This window comes from Schistocerca nitens, chromosome 5, assembly GCF_023898315.1.
Source record: "Schistocerca nitens isolate TAMUIC-IGC-003100 chromosome 5, iqSchNite1.1, whole genome shotgun sequence".
In the NCBI taxonomy this organism is placed as follows: Eukaryota; Metazoa; Arthropoda; class Insecta; order Orthoptera; family Acrididae; genus Schistocerca; species Schistocerca nitens.
This window is the reverse complement of record NC_064618.1, coordinates 512,158,247-512,179,816: the sequence shown is the minus strand read 5'-3', so window position 1 is coordinate 512,179,816 and position 21,570 is coordinate 512,158,247. Positions and strand designations below refer to the sequence as shown.

At 51.2% G+C, this 21,570-nt stretch overlaps 1 protein-coding gene across 1 annotated transcript in view; it reads left to right on the top strand.

Moving 5' to 3' along the window:
* Nucleotides 1-21,570, top strand: part of LOC126259598 (lon protease homolog, mitochondrial-like) — a 171,030-nt gene that overhangs the window by 51,484 nt on the left and 97,976 nt on the right. The window contains exon 3 of the mRNA XM_049956507.1: nucleotides 5,193-5,356. Within this exon, the coding sequence (XP_049812464.1) occupies nucleotides 5,193-5,356 (164 nt within the window). The remainder of the gene's footprint in view (nucleotides 1-5,192; nucleotides 5,357-21,570) is intronic.

Genomic DNA, 21,570 nt, shown 5'->3' with positions numbered 1-21,570 from the left:
AGAGTGTTGTTAGACCCGTTCTTGCAACAGGAAGGTGATGTGTTGTTCCAACAGGATAATGCTCATCCACACACTGCCCGTGAAACACAGCATGCTCTGCAGAATGTGCAGCAACTTCCCTGGGCATCACAATCTTTGGATGTGTCTCCAATTGAGCATGTGTTGTGTTATAATAAAGAAAGATAATTAAAGGAAAAAAATTAACGGAATTGATTCGTATTTGTCCTTTCGCTTCCAATAAAAAGAGAATATTAGTACAACTGCATTATTATGAAATGTTCTGCGTGTATGAAATTGTGCCATTGTTTTTTCACTTTACTTTGCATTGTTTCTTTTTTGTGTGTCCATCACTAACTATATATAATTCTCATCTACTGAAGGCTGCTTCTACTGTTAATTTTACGACAATATGACCGTGGACTTCTTTTTGTCCATTTCAATTGTAGATGCAGGTAGCCGACTCCAGGGAAAAGCAGTGCCTCTCAAGATGATATAGAATATGAAGTAATTCTTCTTATCTTGGTTCTATTTCACATTAATAAAAATACTTAATACTGTTATTAAGTCTTCTCTTATTCAGAAACACATATAATACAAAATACTCGTAGTCCGTCATACTGGGAGCAGTATGGCTTAACAAAACTTCTACATACGAGAGAGTGAAACAAAATCGTGCACAAAAAAGTTAATGATGTTTTAAGGTCATTTGTCTGCGCTTTTCTGTGCATTCATAACTAATGTCTTTGCCAATGCTTATAGTCGGTCTTTGATTGTATCTTTACTGCTGTTTCATTTTTAAATAAATTTTAACTTTACCATATCCAGGGGTTCTTTCGCCATGTACCTACACAATTGCCCCCACACTGTAGGTTGACATGGTATGGAACATCAATTCGTCAAGTGTGAAACCTGCTGAAGAATGTGGAAAGTTATTGACAACTTGCATGAAAGGAATCATATATGCTACCCATGGGGTATGTTTGTGAGGGGTGTATGTCCTAATAAACCAGTTAAATTCTTTAAAGACTTGTTCTATGGGACTTGCTTCCCGGTTGAAAAAGCTCTCTAATATGTTTTATGCCCTGTGAGGTCATAAATTGTTTCCACTTTCACCCAATGAAATACAAAACATTATCAGTTAGTAGTACCTTTGGTTTACATGTTCTTTTCAAATAGTTTTCTTCAATTCTTTTTCTCATATTTGTGGCTGTTGCATTTTTAATGGCATACATTTTGATCTGTTTCGAGAAAATATCATATAGTGCCACTATGTATCTTACACCTCCTTTACTTCTTGGATATGGACCAGCTATCTCCAGGGATACTATATCTAGAGGATTTTTTTGTGAATATTGGGTGTAGTTCGGTATATTTTGAAACATTGGACTGTTTTGATTTTTGACATATTGTACACTTTCTTAATACCTGTATGACTTCACTTCTCAAATTTGGAAAATGACAAAGTGTTGCAATTTTTTCGGTACATTTTCCTACCCCGTAATGTCCCCATACTTCATGTGCTTGTCTTATAAATTTGTTGATATAATCTTCAGGAATACACACACACACACACACACACACACACACACACACCATTGATCAGATTTTTCGTGTTTCCTATGAAACAAAACACCCATGTACGCGATCTTTCTGTTGTATAATTTTCATTCACTTCATACTGTTTTGTTGTACCTTGCATTAATAACGTTTTGATTTCTGCATCTTGCTGTGTCAATTCACTACATTAATCTAAACATTGTGGTAACCTAGACAAGGCATCTGCAATAACATTTTGACTTCCTTTAATATAAATGATCTTGAAATTGAATTATTGTGTAGTACAGCTAAACTTTCCAATTCTGAGACAGAGTAATATCTTTCTGCTTCTGATAATGTTTAACTAGCAAAACTGATGACCTTGGGGACTTCTTTACCTTCTACTTCTCGCATGTGGAACAAGCATGGCCCCAGCCCCTGAGATGAGGCATGTGTGCATAGACAAAAATCCTTGGACATGTCAAGGTGGCTAAGAATGTTTGTGTTTTGCATTCTACAACTGTCACTGCTACCTGCTGTAGAACTTGTGACAATTTATGGATAAATACCGACGGGTTGTGATTTGTTCACTGTAGCCTGTGTATTATTTATGTACATATTTTGAGATCCGGTAATATTTTCTTCTAAAAGATTGTGGATCTTATCTTCTGCAGCTTGTAGGTTAATGTTTACCTTATTAACTATTTCATTTTCTTTTTTCTGAGTAGCTTTTTCTACTACATCTGCGTGTAACTTACAATTGGTTACTAACTTCTCTGCAATGTTATTACTCTTATCTAATGTACCTACCTCAGGTGTTCTCTCTCTCCTTCTTAGCACATGTTTAGTCAACTTCTAATGTTGCTACCCTTAAAGTAAGCTCTTCCACAGCTAGAGGTACATCTTCATAGTCTTCGTTTAGTTTGTTAACTACAGTGGTTACATTTTTTTACTGTCGAACACAACTGGTTCTGCGTGGTTTCAGTGTTTGTGTTCGCGTCTGCGATTTTCTTTATCTTTTGCTCTACTAGATCATGATGATCATTAAAAGAATCTACCTTCTGTTTTAACTCCGTAATGTTACTGTTAGCTTCAGAAAGTACTTCATGCTTTACTTGTTTTTTCATATCATTCAATTTTTTGTCGATTTCAGTGCGAAAATTTTTGGCTAAGTCATTGAACTTCTGAGAGACTGTGTTTTGCAAATCCTTGAATACTTGTTTTTGTTCTTGTTTCATTGTATTTAGATCTTGTGTAACAGTGTTTTGTTGCTGTTTCACCGTGCTCATATCTTGTTTCATATCACTGAAATTGGTGTTCATATTATCTAATTTCGTGTTTATGTTATATAACAACTGCCATAGCAGTGTGACAGTTGTACCATTGTGGTTGCTGTCAGCTGTTCTTTCCAAGTTAATGTTTGTGTTGTGAACAAATGGTGTGTGTAACGTGTTGTCAAGAGTCATATTTGTATCTCTCCTATGTTTCATTCATGAGCAGTATATCGCCCTGGGAGATGCGTGACATTGTCTCTTCAATTGTAAACATTGTGTCGTCAAAGTTATTCTGCTGTCGAGCATCATTTATCAAACCTGCGACACTCATCTCTGACCTACTTAAACTTTCTGTGGTAGGCATTCATGACGCCCGAACTTCAGTTGTTCAATTGCGAAGTTCTATGCCATCTTGGCTGAATACGTTTTCGCTGTTGTTATCAACAGTGGACATATATTTTTCTGCTATGTTGTATTAATATGCAAAAATAAAACTTTCACAAAAAATGGAAAAATTCCATATGCTAATGATTACACTTGATAATCGTAATTTACGTGATGTCAAAGCCTGTTTTACGTCTACTATGACATGCAAACTATTGTGTTGCAATTTTTTGTTTTACTGACAACACGTATCACACTGAAAAATTTTTGTAAATTTTCCACAATAAAATTCAATAAGGGAATAATGAGGAAAAGGTTTCTATCTACATCAAAAGATGCACTACCAAGCATAACCATGCAAGCAACTTGCATAGCAATCCCACCTTTTCTGCGCTGAACAAAACAGTTTACTATGGAAAATTTTACATAACCCGGGACCGCTTCTTACTTCTTTCCAAAATTTCTCCTCAGTTTTTGCTTTTTTGCTTTACTTGCTCCCCATTGTGATTCATGCAAACAGAAAATACAGACAATTAGTTTTTATGACTAATAACAATGTCATAGAAATTTCTTACTATAACAGTAGTTAGCGAACCCTACTTACAACCTGTGTCCTGAAGTTGTGGCACTTAGGACATCAGTTGTATTATAATAATAAAAAATTAATTAAAAGGAAAGAATAAAAGGAAATTTGATTGGTAATTGTCATTTTACTTACAATAAAAAGAGAATATTACTACAACTGCATTATTATGAAATGTTCCACGTGTACGAAATTGTGCTATTGTTCATTCACTTTACCTTGCGTCATTTCTTTTTTCTGTGTCCTTCACTGTATATATAATTTAATTATATTTCTCATCTACTGAAAGCTTCTCCTTCTGTTAATTTTACGACAATATGATTGTGGACTTCTTTTCCTCCATTTCAATTATAGATGCAGGCAGCCAACTCCAGGGAAAACCAGTGCCTCTTAAGATGATATAAAATATGAAGGAATTCTTCTTAACTTGGTTCTAATTCATTTGAATAAAAATACTTAATACTGTTATTAAGTCCTCTCTTATTCAGAAACACATATGATATAATACACTCGTAGCCCATCATACTCTGAGCAGTATGGCTTAACAAAACTTCTACATGCAAGAGAGTAAAACAAAATCATGCACAAAAAAGTGAATGATGTTTTACGGTCATTTGTCTGTGCTTTACTGTGCGTTCATAACTAATGTCTTTGCCGACACTTATAGTCAGTCTTTTGATTATATCTTTATTGCTGTTTCATTTTTAAATAAATTTTAAGTTTACCATATCTGGGGGTTCATTTGCCATGTACCTACACAGTGTGGATTACAGTGGGATGAAGTGACTCGTCAACCAACAACTCTTACAGTACTACGTGAACAGGTGGAGCAGGCATGGCATAATGTTGTCAGATGATTAATTGGGTCAGTAATGATTATCTTCAGACCTGAGTAGAAATATGTTGTGTTATACATATCATGCTACATGTGAAGGTACAGTAAAAATCATTAGTAATTTGGCTTTTTCAAACAAATAAAGCTGTGGTGTGTAAAGAGCACCATTTAAGTGTACATACTGCACATGAATAGATACACAGTTACATATTTTCCTGGATCGCTGAAAACGTTTCAGAACTACGCCACAACTCGTAAGCTTTCCTTTGTAGTATTTGATACTCACTGCTGATGGAGAGTATCAGAGCTTCTTATGTGGGAAAGCAGCACAGTAAATGGGAAGCACTTCACATAACCTCTTAGGGACTATTTTTGGCTTTGGAGGAGTGACTTATAAAGGAGCATATTAACAAAGTATTACCGTAGAATTTTTGTTAATAATGAGTGCTTCTTGTTAAAGTTCTATTACACTGATACCAGGAAAGAAAAGTTATATGTGCCTGCAAATGTTTCTTTCATTGTATCTACTGCATTATGAATATTTGTAAAATGTTAACATCTCTTTCACATTTTGTTCCAGAAACACATCAGATGTTGTCACTAATGTCTCGGATGTCTATCGCATTGGGACATTTGCACAAATATATGAGATGCAAGATCTTGGTGACAAATTGAGACTTGTTGTGATGGCCCATCGTCGTATAAGACTTCTGGGCCCACTTATTGATGAGGTGGAATCACAGGGTGAGATGGCTTGCCTCTATATTCAACAAGCTATAATGTCTTCTTATTTGACTTTTCATTTTGCTAGTCTGGCAGTCTTGTATTATGTTGACTCGTTCACTTCTTCTGTTGTTAGCTTTCACCCATATGTGGACTGAAATTATTACCATTAATTTTCTTGTTGCTTGAGAATAGAGTAGGCGAAGCAGTTCTCTTCCTCCCATTTTTTTCCTATCATCATCTCTATATTTTTCACTCTGTTTCATGCTGTAATAAAATTAGTGACCCTCATCTACAAGTTAAATCATTATGGAATCCGAACATTTTTCTGTAAACAGCACCCTTCTACTTTAACAACCATTAGTGCAAAACCAAAAAAGTAGACAAATTAGAAATAATTGCAACAAAAGGTTTTACCATTTTAATGCCTTCATTTATGGCCCAATACATTATGACTATCCTAGGCTTCCTCCCCCCTCCCAGCAGAGTTGTGCTTAGGTCGTGGGGGTTGGAAATGTGTCCTCGAAAGGGGTATTTTTGCAGTGTTATGGTTATATCTCACAAAAGACTCAAAATGTTGAAAACATGGTCCTATTAGAAGTTGTAGAGCATTAAATTCTGCTGGCAGTGAGACCAGACGCATATTTTTTGGGCCACCCGTTGCCTTATTAGTGCTTTTCATATTCATGATTTTTTTTTTTTAATTTTAACTTTTGCGTTTTGGTAGTATCATCTAAATCAACCCATCTATCAATAAAGCAGTCCATACAAGAGTTATAGAAGAATAAATTATGCATTTGATGAGACAAAAGTGAATTTTTTGGACCACCTGTTTACCTACAGCTCCACTTTAAAATTTGATTATTTCTCAACAACAGTGAAGCCTGTTTAGATTGCAGTTCTTCAATAAGTGTTATTTACACTTTTAACATTGTACTGTAACATTCCATTGTACTTGTCTTGAACTTAGTAAATATAGTAATACAATAAAATATTAAAATTATAGAATATATAAAAAGATAATATTAAAAAAGGTATCATATAGAATATGATGAGATTCAGTTAACTGATATGAAGATGGAGGCAAGATAAGAAACCCAATTCTTGAAATCAATTGGTGATGATTATATTTCATAATAACAAAAATTGTAGTTAAAGGTAAGAAGATGAAAAAGTGAAAAAATAGGTTGGCACACAAATTTCACAGACGTCAGTATTTCACTGTTGTTGGGTCGTTTGGCTTCTCAAAGTTTGTAATTTCCGATTCGGTGTCCATTATCCCATCACTCTGCTCCTCAAAATCTGTGATTTTTGTCGCTCCATATATGCCGTCTACATCTTTGTCAACATCTGGTTCATCAGTTTCGTCTGGTTGGAGGGAATTAGTGCAGGAGTTCCCATTACAGTTGGCACAAATCAGTGCACACTTATCCCAGTCTGTCAACATCTACAACCACCTGCACATCCCTTGTTGCATTTGCAGAAAATTGTAGGGGTATGAACGGGGTCAAGACCAAACTCTGAAGTCTCACATCCCCAGAGGAGCAGATCCATGTGGTGTCCTAACCACATTTGTACTTGTAGGTAAGTTGTCAATGTTGGCAGGGCTGCTTCAGAATTTGGTGTTAGGGATGCCAGGTTAAATAGGTTGAATTCGGATTTCACAAGGGCTTTGGCAAATAGTTCAAATCACAATTTATCTACAGTATCTCCTACCCTGCCTCCACATAGAGTTGTTAAAAATTGCACATCAGCTTCAGCAATAGCTTTAGCTTGAGTGCCATTTTGATTTCTTCTAAAGGATATTTATTGTTGACCAACAGCATGACCACCTTCTTCTTGCCCTGCCTGAAGAGTGATGAAGTTGTGTCAAATCCACTTCTGGCGTGGAGGAATATGCGTGGTCTTCTGATGTTGTCTGCCAGTTTGAAGCTGTTGAGACCAAATAATTTTGATGGGGTCACTCCTCTTTCAGGTTTTGAGAAATGTGTGTTTGCTGATGGTTAATGAGACGCGCTTTATTTCTGTCATTGGAAAATAATTGCTCCTGAGTCATGGTCACCACCATTAACTTGCTAAAGATGACCTCAGGAGTAGTGTGTCTTTTGCTTTGTCAGAGGCACTCAGCATATTTAAGGCATGAAACACCACACTTGTTGCACTTCGGTAGTAATGTCATTTTGGGTAGTCAGTGTGTTTGGTTGGGATTGCTTGGAATGTTTCACCATTTCTTCACACAGCACAGTGGAGAAGAAGTCCACCATAGATGACAGAAGCTGCTCCTTCCAGATTTACCTCATTCAGTGGTGTGAACAAGTCATATAAGACTGACTTGGGAGTCTTCCTCATTGCAACTTCATCAAATAGAGAGAGGGGATGAGTGCTGGCTCATAACTGTAAACTGCAACGAAAGCAGTCCCTATTCTTCTCCACAACCTACACAGTCAGTGTGAGTTGACCCAACTTTAAGGTGGAGTCCTATAGAAATAGGTAGTCCAAAAAAGGTTTCGATGAGATACCAGAAATCAGAAGTTAAAATGAAAATGTTTCATATATATGTAAAGTTTGATGAGCAATAGTATTTGAATGGCTGGTCTAAGAAATATGTGTGTGGTATCATTGAATGCAGAATTTTGTGTCCTGCAACTTTTAATAGGATCTTGATTTCAATAATTTCAGGCTTTTATGAGATATAACCGTAAATCCATGAAGCACAACTGTGCTGGGAGGGGGACCTAGGATAGTCATAATGAGTCACAAATGAAGCCATTAAAACAGTAAGACCTTTCATAGCATTTATTTCTGATTTGGAATTTCATTTCAATATCACATCTAAAATTTACTCTCGCCCTCGCTCCCTCCTCCCCCCTGCTCCCCCCTCCCCCCTGCACACCCTGCTGCCCCCTTCCCCTGCTCCCCCCTCCCCCTGCACCCCCCCTGCTCCCCCCGCCACCCTGCTCCCCCCGCCACCCTGCTCCCCCCCGCTTCCCCCTGCTCCACCCACTCTCCCCCACCCGCCTCTCCCCCCTCTCCACCCTCTCCCACCACTCCCCCCTCTCCACCCCTGTCCCACCACTACCCCCTCTCCCACCACTACCCCCTCTCCCACCACTACCCCTCTCTCCCACACCCCCCTCTCCCACCACTGCCCCCTCACCCACCACTCCCCCCTCTCCCTTGCTCACCCTGCTCACCCTCTCCCCCTGCTCCCCCTCTCCCCCTGCTCCCCCTCTCCCCCTGCTCCCCCTCTCCCCCTGCTCCCCCTCTCCCCCTGCTCCCCCTCTCCCTTGCTCCCCCCTCTCCCCTTGCTCCCCCCTCTCCCCGCGCTCCCCCTCTCCCCTCGCTCCCCCCTCTCCCCACGCTCCCCCTCTCCCCTCGCTCCCCCCTCCCCCGCTCCCCCCTCTCCCCATGCTCCCCCCTCTCCACCCACTCTCCCCTTGCTCCCCCCTCTCCCCTTGCTCCCCCCTCTCCCCTTGCTCCCCCCTCTCCCCTTGCTCCCCCCTCTCCCCTTGCTCCCCCCTCTCCCCTTGCTCCCCCCTCTCCCCTTGCTCCCCCCTCTCCCCTTGCTCCCCCCTCTCCACCCACTCTCCCCTTGCTCCCCCCTCTCCACACCCACTCTCCCCCTCCACCCTCTCCACCCACTCTCCCCCTCCACCCTCTCCACCCACTCTCCCCCTCCACCCTCTCCACCCACTCTCCCCCTCCACCCTCTCCACCCTCACCCCCTATCCCCCCTCTCCACCACTCCCCCTCTCCCACCTCTCCGCCCTCTCCCACCTCTCCACCCCTCTCCCACCACTACCCCACTCCCACCACTACCCCTCTCCCACCATACCCCACTCTCCCCTCTCTCCCACCACTACCCACTCTCCCACCTCTCCCCACTCCCCCTGCTCACACTCTCCCCTGCTCCTCTCCCCCGCTCCCCCTCTCCCCCCTGCTCACCCCTCTCCCCCCTGCTCTCCCTCTCCCCCGCTCCCCCCACTACACCCGCTCCCACCACTACACCTGCTCCCCCCATCCCCCCTCTCCCACTCTCCTCCCGCTACCCCTGCTCCCCCGCTACCCCTGCTCCCCCACTACCCCCGCTCTCCCCACAACCCCCGCTCTCCCCGCAACCCCCGCTCCCCCCCATCCCGCTCTCCCCCTATACCCCCTCTCCCGCCACTCACCCCTTTCCCCCTATCCCCCTGCTTGGCCCTTCCCCACTCGCTCTCCCCTCCATCCCCACTCGCCCCTCCGCCCTATCCCGGTTCGCCCCTCCCCCCTATCCCCCCGCTCGCCCCTCCCCCCTATCCCCCCGCTCGCCCCTCCCCCCTATCCCCCCGCTCGCCCCTCCCCCCTATCCCCCGCTCGCCCCTCCCCCCTATCCCCCCCGCTCGCCCCTCTCCCCCTATCCCCCCCGCTCGCCCCTCTCCCCCCTATCCCCCCGCTCCCCCCTATACCACCGCTTGCCCCTATCCCCCTATCCCTCCGTTCCCCACTCATACTCTGCTCCCCCTCTCCCACCCCTCTCCCCGCTCCCCCTCTCCCACCGGCCCCCCTCTCCTCCCTCCCTCCCTGCATCCCTCCCTCCCCCCCCTCTCTCTCCCTCTCTCTCCCTCTCTATGCCTCTCCCTACCGCCACCTCTCTCTCTCTCTCCCTCCCTCCCTCCCTCCCTCCCTCCCTCCCTCCCTACCGCCCTCTCGCTGTCTCCCCCCTGCCGCCCTCTCTATCCCCCTGCCGCCCTCTCTCTCCCCCTGCCGCCCTCTCTCTCCCCCTGCCGCACTCTCTCTCCCCCTGCCGCCCTCTCTCTCCCCCTGCCGCCCTCTCTCTCCCCCTGCCGCCCTCTCTCTCCCCCTGCCGCCCTCTCTCCCCCCCTGCCGCCCTCTCTCCCCCCCTGCCGCCCTCTCTCCCCCCTGCCGCCATCTCCTCCCCCCCTGCCGCCCTCTCTCCCCCCCTGCCGCCCTCTCTCCCCCCCTGCCGCCCACTCTCCCCCCTGCCGCCCTCTCTCCCCCCTGCCGCCCTCTCCCCCCTGCCGCCCTCTCTCCCCCCTGCCGCCCTCTCTCCCCCCTGCCGCCCTCTCTCCCCCCCTGCCGCCCTCTCTCCGCCCCTGCCGCCCTCTCTCCCCCCTGCCGCCCTCTCTCCCCCCTGCCGCCCTCTCTCCCCCCCTGCCGCCCTCTCTCCCCCCCTGCCGCCCTCTCTCCCCCCTGCCGCCCTCTCTCCCCCCTGCCGCCCTCTCTCCCCCCCTGCCGCCCTCTCTCCCCCCTGCCGCCCCTCTCTCCCCCCTGCCGCCCTCTCTCCCCCCTGCCACCCTCTCTCCCCCCCTGCCGCCCTCTCTCCCCCCCTGCCGCCCTCTCTCCCCCCTGCCGCCCTCTCTCACCCCTGCCGCCCTCTCTCCCCCCTGCCGCCCTCTCTCCCCCCTGCCGCCCTCTCTCCCCCCCTGCCGCCCTCTCTCCCCCCCTGCCGCCCTCTCTCCCCCCCTGCCACCCTCTCTCCCCCCCTGCCGCCCTCTCTCCCCCCCTGCCGCCCTCTCTCCCCCCCTGCCGCCCTCTCTCCGCCCCTGCCGCCCTCTCTCCCCCCCTGCCGCCCTCTCTCCCCCCCTGCCGCCCTCTCTCCCCCCCTGCCGCCCTCTCTCCCCCCCTGCCGCCCTCTCTCCCCCCCTGCCGCCCTCTCTCCCCCCCTGCCGCCCTCTCTCCCCCCCTGCCGCCCTCTCTCCCCCCCTGCCGCCCTCTCTCCCCCCCTGCCGCCCTCTCTCCCCCCCTGCCGCCCTCTCTCCCCCCCTGCCGCCCTCTCTCCCCCCCTGCCGCCCTCTCTCCCCCCTGCCGCCCTCTCTCCCCCCCTGCCGCCCTCTCTCCCCCCCTGCCGCCCTCTCTCCCCCCCTGCCGCCCTCTCTCCCCCCCCTGCCGCCCTCTCTCCCCCCCTGCCGCCCTCTCTCCCCCCCTGCCGCCCTCTCTCCCCCCCTGCCGCCCTCTCTCCCCCCTGCCGCCCTCTCTCCCCCCCCTGCCGCCCTCTCTCCCCCCCTGCCGCCCTCTCTCCCCCCTGCCGCCCCTCTCTCCCCCCTGCCGCCCTCTCTCCCCCCCTGCCGCCCTCTCTCCCCCCCTGCCGCCCTCTCTCCCCCCAGACGACCTCTCCCCCCCTGCCCCCTCCCCCCTCTCCTCTCTCACCCGCTGCCGCCCTGTCTGTCTCTCTCTCTCTCCCCCCCTGCCCCTCCCCCCTGCCGCCTCTCTCCCCCCTGCCGCGCTCTCTCCCCCTGCCGCCCTCTCTCCCCCTGCCGCCCTCTCTCCCCCCTGCCGCCCTCTCTCCCCCCTGCCGCCCTCTCTCCCCCCCTGCCGCCCTCTCTCCCCCCTGCCGCCCTCTCTCCCCCCTGCCGCCCTCTCTCCCCCCTGCCGCCCTCTCTCCCCCCTGCCGCCCTCTCTCCCCCCTGCCGCCCTCTCTCCCCCCTGCCGCCCTCTCTCCCCCCTGCCGCCCTCTCTCCCCCCTGCCGCCCTCTCTCCCCCCTGCCGCCCTCTCTCCCCCCTGCCGCCCTCTCTCCCCCCTGCCGCCCTCTCTCCCCCTGCCGCCCTCTCTCCCCCCCTGCCGCCCTCTCTCCCCCCTGCCGCCCTCTCTCCCCCCCTGCCGCCCTCTCTCCCCCCCTGCCGCCCTCTCTCCCCCCTGCCGCCCTCTCTCCCCCCTGCCGCCCTCTCTCCCCCCTGCCGCCCTCTCTCCCCCCTGCCGCCCTCTCTCCCCCCTGCCACCCTCTCTCCCCCCTGCCGCCCTCTCTCCCCCCTGCCGCCCTCTCTCCCCCCTGCCGCCCACTCTCCCCCCTGCCGCCCACTCTCCCCCCTGCCGCCCTCTCTCCCCCCTGCCGCCCACTCTCCCCCCTGCCGCCCACTCTCCCCCCTGCCGCCCTCTCTCCCCCCTGCCGCCCTCTCTCCCCCCTGCCGCCCTCTCTCCCCCCTGCCGCCCTCTCTCCCCCCCTGCCGCCCTCTCTCCCCCCCTGCCGCCCTCTCTCCCCCCTGCCGCCCTCTCTCCCCCCCTGCCGCCCTCTCTCCCCCCCTGCCGCCCTCTCTCCCCCCCTGCCGCCCTCTCTCCCCCCCTGCCGCCCTCTCTCCCCCCCTGCCGCCCTCTCTCCCCCCTGCCGCCCTCTCTCCCCCCCTGCCGCCCTCTCTCCCCCCCTGCCGCCCTCTCTCCCCCCCTGCCGCCCTCTCTCCCCCCCTGCCGCCCTCTCTCCCCCCCTGCCGCCCTCTCTCCCCCCCTGCCGCCCTCTCTCCCCCCCTGCCGCCCTCTCTCCCCCCCCTGCCGCCCTCTCTCCCCCCCTGCCGCCCTCTCTCCCCCCCTGCCGCCCTCTCTCCCCCCCCTGCCGCCCTCTCTCCCCCCCTGCCGCCCTCTCTCCCCCCTGCCGCCCTCTCTCCCCCCCTGCCGCCCTCTCTCCCCCCCTGCCGCCCTCTCTCCCCCCCTGCCGCCCTCTCTCCCCCCCTGCCGCCCTCTCTCCCCCCCTGCCGCCCTCTCTCCCCCCTGCCGCCCTCTCTCCCCCCCTGCCGCCCTCTCTCCCCCCCTGCCGCCCTCTCTCCCCCCTGCCGCCCTCTCTCCCCCCCTGCCGCCCTCTCTCCCCCCCTGCCGCCCTCTCTCCCCCCTGCCGCCCTCTCTCCCCCCCTGCCGCCCTCTCTCCCCCCCTGCCGCCCTCTCTCCCCCCCTGCCGCCCTCTCTCCCCCCCTGCCGCCCTCTCTCCCCCCCCTGCCGCCCTCTCCCCCCTGCCGCCCTCTCCCCCCTGCCGCCCTCTCCCCCCCTGCCGCCCTCTCCCCCCCTGCCGCCCTCTCTCCCCCCCTGCCGCCCTCTCCCCCCCTGCCGCCCTCTCTCCCCCCCTGCCGCCCTCTCTCCCCCCCTGCCGCCCTCTCCCCCCCCAGCCACCCTCTCTCTCTCTCTCTCTCTCTCTCTCTCTCTCTCTCTCTCTCTCTCTCTCTCTCTCTCTCTCTCTCTCTCCCCCCCCTGCCGCCCTCTCTCTCTGTCTCCCCCCCTGCCGCCCTCTTTCTCTCTGTCTCCCCCCCTGCCGCCCTCTTTCTCTCTGTCTCCCCCCCTGCCGCCCTCTTTCTCTCTGTCTCCCCCCCTGCCGCCCTCTTTCTCTCTGTCTCCCCCCTGCCGCCCTCTTTCTCTCTGTCTCCCCCCTGCCGCCCTCTTTCTCTCTGTCTCCCCCCTGCCGCCCTCTTTCTCTCTGTCTCCCCCCTGCCGCCCTCTTTCTCTCTGTCTCCCCCCTGCCGCCCTCTCTCTCTCTGTCTCCCCCCCTGCCGCCCTCTCTCCCCCCTGCCGCCCTCTCTCCCCCCTGCCGCCCTCTCTCCCCCCTGCCGCCCTCTCTCCCCCCTGCCGCCCTCTCTCCCCCCTGCCGCCCTCTCTCCCCCCCTGCCGCCCTCTCTCCCCCCCTGCCGCCCTCTCTCCCCCCTGCCGCCCTCTCTCCCCCCTGCCGCCCTCTCTCCCCCCTGCCGCCCTCTCTCCCCCCTGCCGCCCTCTCTCCCCCCCTGCCGCCCTCTCTCCCCCCCTGCCGCCCTCTCTCCCCCCCTGCCGCCCTCTCTCCCCCCCTGCCGCCCTCTCTCCCCCCCTGCCGCCCTCTCTCCCCCCTGCCGCCCTCTCTCCCCCCTGCCGCCCTCTCTGCCCCCTGCCGCCCTCTCTCCCCCCCTGCCGCCCTCTCTCCCCCCTGCCGCCCTCTCTCCCCCCCTGCCGCCCTCTCTCCCCCCCTGCCGCCCTCTCTCCCCCCTGCCGCCCTCTCTCCCCCCCTGCCGCCCTCTCTCCCCCCCTGCCGCCCTCTCTCCCCCCCTGCCGCCCTATCTCCCCCTGGCACCCTCTCTCTCTCTCCCCTGGCACCCTCTCTCTCTCTCCCCCCTGGCACCCTCTCTCTCTCTCCCCCCTGGCACCCTCTCTCTCTCTCCCCCCTGGCACCCTCTCTCTCTCTCCCCCCTGGCACCCTCTCTCTCTCTCCCCCCTGGCACCCTCTCTCTCTCTCCCCCCTGGCACCCTCTCTCTCTCTCCCCCCTGGCACCCTCTCTCTCTCTCCCCCCCTGGCACCCTCTCTCTCTCTCCCCCCCTGGCACCCTCTCTCTCTCTCCCCCCCTGGCACCCTCTCTCTCTCTCCCCCCCCTGGCACCCTCTCTCTCTCTCCCCCTGGCACCCTCTCTCTCTCTCCCCCCTGGCACCCTCTCTCTCTCTCTCCCCCCTGGCACCCCTCTCTCTCTCTCTCCCCCCTGGCACCCTCTCTCTCTCTCTCCCCCCTGGCACCCTCTCTCTCTCTCTCCCCCCTGGCACCCTCTCTCTCTCTCTCCCCCTGCCCACCCTCTCTCTCTCTCCCCCCTGCCACCCTCTCTCTCTCTCTCCCCCCTGCCACCTCTCTCTCTCTCTCTCCCCTGCCACCCTCTCTCTCTCTCTCTCCCCTGCCACCCTCTCTCTCTCTCTCTCCCCTGCCACCCTCTCTCTCTCTCTCTCCCCTGCCACCCTCTCTCTCTCTCTCTCTCCCCCCTGCCACCCTCTCTCTCTCTCTCTCTCTCCCCTGCCACCACCCTCTCTCTCTCTCTCTCTCTCTCCCCGCCACCCTCTCTCTCTCTCTCTCTCCCCTGCCACCCTCTCTCTCTCTCTCTCTCCCCTGCCACCCTCTCTCTCTCTCTCTCCCCTGCCACCCTCTCTCTCTCTCTCTCCCCTGCCACCCTCTCTCTCTCTCTCTCCCCTGCCACCCTCTCTCTCTCTCTCTCCCCTGCCACCCCTCTCTCTCTCTCTCCTCCCCTGCCACCCTCTCTCTCTCTCTCTCCCCTGCCATCCCCTCTCTCTCTCTCTCTCCCCTGCCACCCTCTCTCTCTCTCTCTCTCCCCTGCCACCCTCTCTCTCTCTCTCTCTCCCCTGCCACCCTCTCTCTCTCTCTCTCTCCCCTGCCACCCTCTCTCTCTCTCTCTCCCCTGCCACCCTCTCTCTCTCTCTCTCTCCCCTGCCACCCTCCTCTCTCTCTCTCTCCCCCTGCCACCCTCTCTCTCTCTCTCTCTCCCCTGCCACCCTCTCTCTCTCTCTCTCTCTCCCCTGCCACCCTCTCTCTCTCTCTCTCTCCCCTGCCACCCTCTCTCTCTCTCTCTCTCTCCCTGCCACCCTCTCTCTCTCTCTCTCTCCCCTGCCACCCTCTCTCTCTCTCTCTCTCCCCTGCCACCCTCTCTCTCTCTCTCTCTCCCCTGCCACCCTCTCTCTCTCTCTCTCTCCCCTGCCACCCTCTCTCTCTCTCTCTCTCCCCTGCCACCCTCTCTCTCTCTCTCTCTCTCCCCTGCCACCCTCTCTCTCTCTCTCTCTCCCCTGCCACCCTCTCTCTCTCTCTCTCTCCCCTGCCACCCTCTCTCTCTCTCTCTCCCCTGCCACCCTCTCTCTCTCTCTCTCCCCTGCCACCCTCTCTCTCTCTCTCTCCCCTGCCACCCTCTCTCTCTCTCTCTCTCCCCTGCCACCCTCTCTCTCTCTCTCTCCCCTGCCACCCTCTCTCTACCCCTCCCTCCCTTTCTATTCTGCCCTTCTGCCTTTCCCTCTCTCCTCCCTTCCTCCCTTTCTATTCTGCCCTTCTGCCTTTCCCTCTCTCCTCCCTTCCTTTTTCACCTTCTGCCTCTTCCTCTCTTCTCCCTTCCTTTCTCCTTTCCGCTTCTCCTTCTTCTCACACCTTTCCACCTTCCATCTCACATCATTTATTTATCATTTTCATAATGTTCTACATCGTGTGTATTCACAAAATATGAAGTTAAGTGAGAGGGGAAAAGAGACCCAATTTCCTCTATGTATATGATTAAGTTATCGAGTTGGTACACAGGATTTATGTTTTAACCATAACTTTGTAATAATTTATTCTTTTCTCCTTAATCAACCACCTACACATACATCTGTAGTCTGTAAACTACTGTAAATTGCATGGCAGATAGTAATCCCATTCTACTGTGTATCTAGTTTTCCTCCCACTTCATTCACTAATGGAGATTGGAAAGAATATTTGCTTAGATGCCTCTTTGTGAACTGTAATTAATCTACCCATGTGTTCAAGGTCCCTACAGAAGTGATACGTAAGGTGTTTTAGTATATTCCTTATTTCCATATTTTATGCTGGTTCTTGAAAAATTAGGAAGCAGGGTTCCTTGCTGTAGTTGATATTTATCCACTAGTGTCTACCAGTTCAGTTTCTTCAGCACTTCCGTGGCACTCTTCTGTGAGTGATACATTCTGGCAACAATTTGTACTGCGCTCCTTCGTACATGTTTAGATCTCATGTTTCACATATTTTGTGTGGTTCTCACATAGACTTAAACATTATTCTAAGGTGGGTTGCATAAATATGTTGTAAGCATTCCCCTTTGTAGACTGATTGCATTTTCCCAGTATCCTACCAATGTGCTGAAGTCTGCCATCTACTGTACCTGCAACTGAGCTTATGGAATCATTCCATTCCATATCCTTATTTGTTGTTACACCTAGGCATTTGTATGAGTTGACTATTGTGATAGAGACTCCACAGAATGTCGGGGATGACCAGAGAACCTTCCGAGGCTGGACTGACTGGCCAGGGTCGTCAGCACTGGTGTGGCGAGTGTGCACAGGGAGGACAACAACGAGATGAAACTGGACAACGGAGATGTCATGGCAGAATAACAGACCAAACCAATGGTGTGCAAGGAAAAAGACATGAGAGTGCAGCGGATACATGAGTGGAGACAAGAGTTGCAATGCCGATAGCTTTGTATTACGTTCACGAGCACTGAGTGGTGGGCAAGAGAGGCATGGCCCTGTCTGGTGGCCGCAGTAGAGTTCCATTCCCTCCAGCAGGCTTTCGAGGTCACCAGCTGGGAAACTTGAAACAGATGCATAGGGCTAGAAGCATTCTGAATGATGCTTCAGAAGGTGGGCTGGTGGCATGATTGGTGTCCTGCCACTTAAGTTCTTCCGGCTGGTGTGAGGAACCGGAATCATCTGGCAAAGTACTGGGTTGTGGCAGTTTAGGCAACAGTGGCCAAGGTTGCGGAGGCTCTGTGCCTCCATCTGGAGCCCTGGAGTGCAATTTATACACATGCAGTTGTGGAATTGGCAAATGTGGGCATTCCAGGTCCACTACAGCCACCAAAGGTGATGCAGGTGGAGGGCATAGGTGGAGTTGGTTGGACAGCTATCCAAACCCCTTGGAGTGTCAACTGTTATTGTGATTGATTGACAATTCATACAGTAAACAGGTGTTGAAATGTAGGTGTTAAAATTATAAAAATATAAAAGTGAATGAAAAGTCCAGTAGTTCATTGTAGCTGTGTTTATTTAAGTCAATTAGAGACATACACAGTCGATTTCACAGCTTTTGAGTTGCATCTTTCGGTTCTATACTTGCTATATCATATAATATAGGGAGTAGTTACAGAATGCTGCAGCATAACAGTTGATGTGGCTAGGCAAAGCTCTCAGCTGTCCTCAATTGATAAAACCATAATCAATGCTGAATGTCATATCTGTGTTACAATCACTGTCATCACTTTACTGATTAAAATATGTTCCTGTCTGCCTATGTCAAGCAACAAACTGTTATCTGTAACAACTGTCATAAGGCACCACCCATGGGTGGTAACCACCACAGCCTATTCCACCCATCAAGCTCCCCATGAGCATGCCCAAACTGCTGTGCCCAATGGATAGCTTCCAGCATGTCTGGTCAAGTGTTCCTAGGGTTGTGGGGCTAGGAGGTGAAGGAGAGTATACATCTACCACCCATGGAGCATCTCCACTGGACTACGTTCATGGACGACAGTGGTCCGGTATGTGCTCAAGAATATTGTTAGTGCAGCTGTGGTGGTGGTGGTGGTGGTGGTGGTGGTGGTGGTGGTGGTGTTTCCCGCAGTTTTTAGCGTTTACTGTTTAAATGCCCACACCACATACTCTGCCTCATCTGTGGAAGAGTGAACTACACAGGAGTTGTAAAAACTTGAGACCACAGGGCGGTCAGGATGATGACACTATATCTACCTCAGAGTCAAGCAGGAGAACGTCAGTGATGACCGACAGATGGTAGGAGAGGTGTGCCCATGCCTGAAACTCCAGCTTGGCATTCTTCAAAAAATATATGGGCCACCTATGGAGTACATAGTGCATGATGTGCTATAAGAAACAGTCAAGGTGCGTGTATGCTGCAGTGTAAGCAGTCATAATGGGAAATTCGTGTAAGGTGTGTTGCTATTCCGCATCTGCATGGAAACATGAGATTTCCTACTGGACACACAGGTAGGCGAGATAGAGCATCTGCATTAGCGTTTTATGCTTTGTGCTTGTATTTAATGGTATAACTGTAGGAGCTGAGGAAGAGTGCCCAACACTAGAGCTGTTTTGCAGCCCAGTCTGGAAGATGTGAGGGCAGCCAGAATAGTGGGTTCTGGTCAGTAATGAGAGCTCTGGGGAAGAAGTACCTGAAGTTCATGCAGTGTCACATGATGCATGTGGGGAATGGTGTCCCCTTGCCCCAACAGCTTATGATAAATATTTTGGAGATGCCGATCTTTCCCTCAACAGGTTCAGTGCGACCAGCTACTCAGACAGACCGCTCGTATTTGTGATGTGAAGTAGTATGGACATGACGGAAGACCCCTGCAGTCCATGCCACCCGGAGTGTGACTGGCTGTTCTTCAGAGGTGATCATTATATCAGAAACTGATGGTCACAGTGCCGCCGTCTAGTAAGTGATTCCCCACCCATCCACCCACCCACCCAAGGGTCACATGAGCTGCTCATTCGCTGCCTGTGCAATTTTAAAAATATTGTTCAAGGAAGGATTGTCCAGCTTGAGGACTGCCATGCATACTACAAAATCGGGAGCCAGTTGGACCATGACTTCCCGAATTAAAGTTGGTATATGAGGTTTTGGAAGCTGGGCTCGCACAAGTGAAATTGCGGTAGTGACTCAGTCCTTGTAAACCAGCAACCTGGGAGCGATTCTACTGACTGGTGATATTTATAAAGTTCGAGTCATTGCACATTTCGTAGACTGTGAGTGCGACTGGATTGAGAGGGTAGACAACTCTTGCCTCTGGGGAAGCTCAAGAAAGGAAGAGCAACTGTTGGAGAGAGTCATCAGGGACCTGAAAAGTAGTGAACTGCTGTTTCAGCCACTGTAAATTAAGTGCCCCAATCCTCTTTGGGATTATTAAAAGGCGGAAATGTGGGTGGGCAAAAACAAGAGGAAAATGGGCTGTGGAGACTGCACAGCAGAATAACAAAAGGTCAAATGAGTAATCAAAGAGCAAAAACCTGAGACATAGCAAAATCTGAGACCAAACCGATGGTGTGCAGTGAGAATGATATGAGTGAGAGTGCATCAAATACACAATTGAAGGCACAACCATGTTGTCGCTGGTTATATAGTATGTGCATGAACACAGAGTGGCTGAAAAGAGGCGCATGGCTCTCCAGCCAGCACCACATCAGCGAGATGAATGCTAGGAGATGAAACAATGCTGTCTAGCGGCCACAGTCAAATTCCAATTCCTTTGGCAGGATTTTGAAATCATTGGCCGGGATACCAAATTGATTCCAGTTGTGAGTCACCGATATTGTAGTCATAGGATAATACTTTTCTTTGTGATGTGCACATTTAATATTTTTGAACATTTAAAGCTAGTTCCCATATTGTATCGCTCTGAAATCTTATCAAGATCTGACTGATTATCATGCAACTCTTTTCGGTTAGTAACTGGCTTTTAGATAACTGTGTCATTTCTATTACCGTTGTGTGTCAGGTCACTAATTTACAATATGAACAGCAAGGAACCCGACACACTCTCCTGAAGTTACTTCTACATTTTTCAATGAGTCTCCATCCAAAATAACAGGCTGCATCATCCCTACAAAGAAATGCTCAGTCTATTCACAAATTTCATTTTCACAAATATCTTTTGATACTCTGTATGGCCATACTTTTGTTAGTAAGTGTTGATGTGATACAGAGTCAGATGTTTTTCAGTAGTCAAGAAATACTGCATTTCCTTGAATGAATGCCTTGATCCTTAGATTTCAGGATGTCATGTGAGGAAATTGTGAGTTTATTTTTAGACCAGTTTCATTACTCTGTCATGTATACAAACTTCTGGAAGAATGATCTTAAATAGCCTCTTGTAGTTGGCCCTCTGATAATACCTCAACAAGCTGGATTTTGTCCTGGTAAAATCTGCACTGGACAACTGCTGAATCTTATGCAGTTCATAGAAGATAGGTTTGAAGCTCATAAGGTGACAGGGGTGGTATTTGTTGACTTATTAGCAGCCTACGACACTGTCAACCACTGGCTACTACTACTCCAGGTATACAAATGACCAAGGATTTTAGCCTAACTGGGTTCATCATAGCAGTTCTGCAAAATAGCAGGTTCTTGAATGACATTCAAGGGCAACACAGCCAATGAAGACTACAGAAAAACAGTCTTCCCCCAAGGAAGCGTGTTGGCTCCAGTCGTATTCGACATGTATACAAACAACGGACCTATTGCCCCCAACACCAGGAGTTTCTGGGATGATGATGACCTTGCTCTTGCCACTCAGAGCTCACATTTTGACTCAGTGGAGAACACCGTCAAGAGTGCCCTTGAAAACCTATCAAGATACTATGGCACAAATCAGCTTAAACCAAACCCCTCGAAGACTCAAGTGTCTCCTCTGCATTTGAGAAATAGGCTGATGATAATATGTTCAGGAGTTGAGTTACAACATTTCTACAATCCAAAATACCTGGGAGTGACACTGGACAGATCTCTTGCTTTCAAGAGACACTGCATGAATTGCAAGTTGAAGGTTTTCGCCAGGAACAATCTGTTAATAAAATTGGCCAGATCGCAGTGGGGCTGAACCTGAAACCATTTGAACCTCTGCACTTGCATTACCGTATTCTGCAGCAGAGTATGCTTGTTCTGTTTGGTAGAATTCATCACGTGGCAAACAGGTAGACATAGGTAGGTCTTAATGACGCCTGCAGAATTATAACAGGTGGTTTGAAATCTATTCCTGATGAATGGATTTACCATCTTGCAGGAATAGCACCATCTCCCATTCAAAGAGAAATTGTGGTGAATAAAGAATGAAAGAAAGTGGAACAAGAAAAAACCCATCCTCTGTACGGGCATAAGTTGCATTCGCAGTGATTGAAGTCAAGGAAGAGTTTCCTTAGAACATCAAAGGTACTTACTACCACTGCTGAAAACAGCAGGGTGCAGCTTTGGAGGGATAAGACTTCCCTTCCCTTTGGTTGAAAAAAAGTTTCT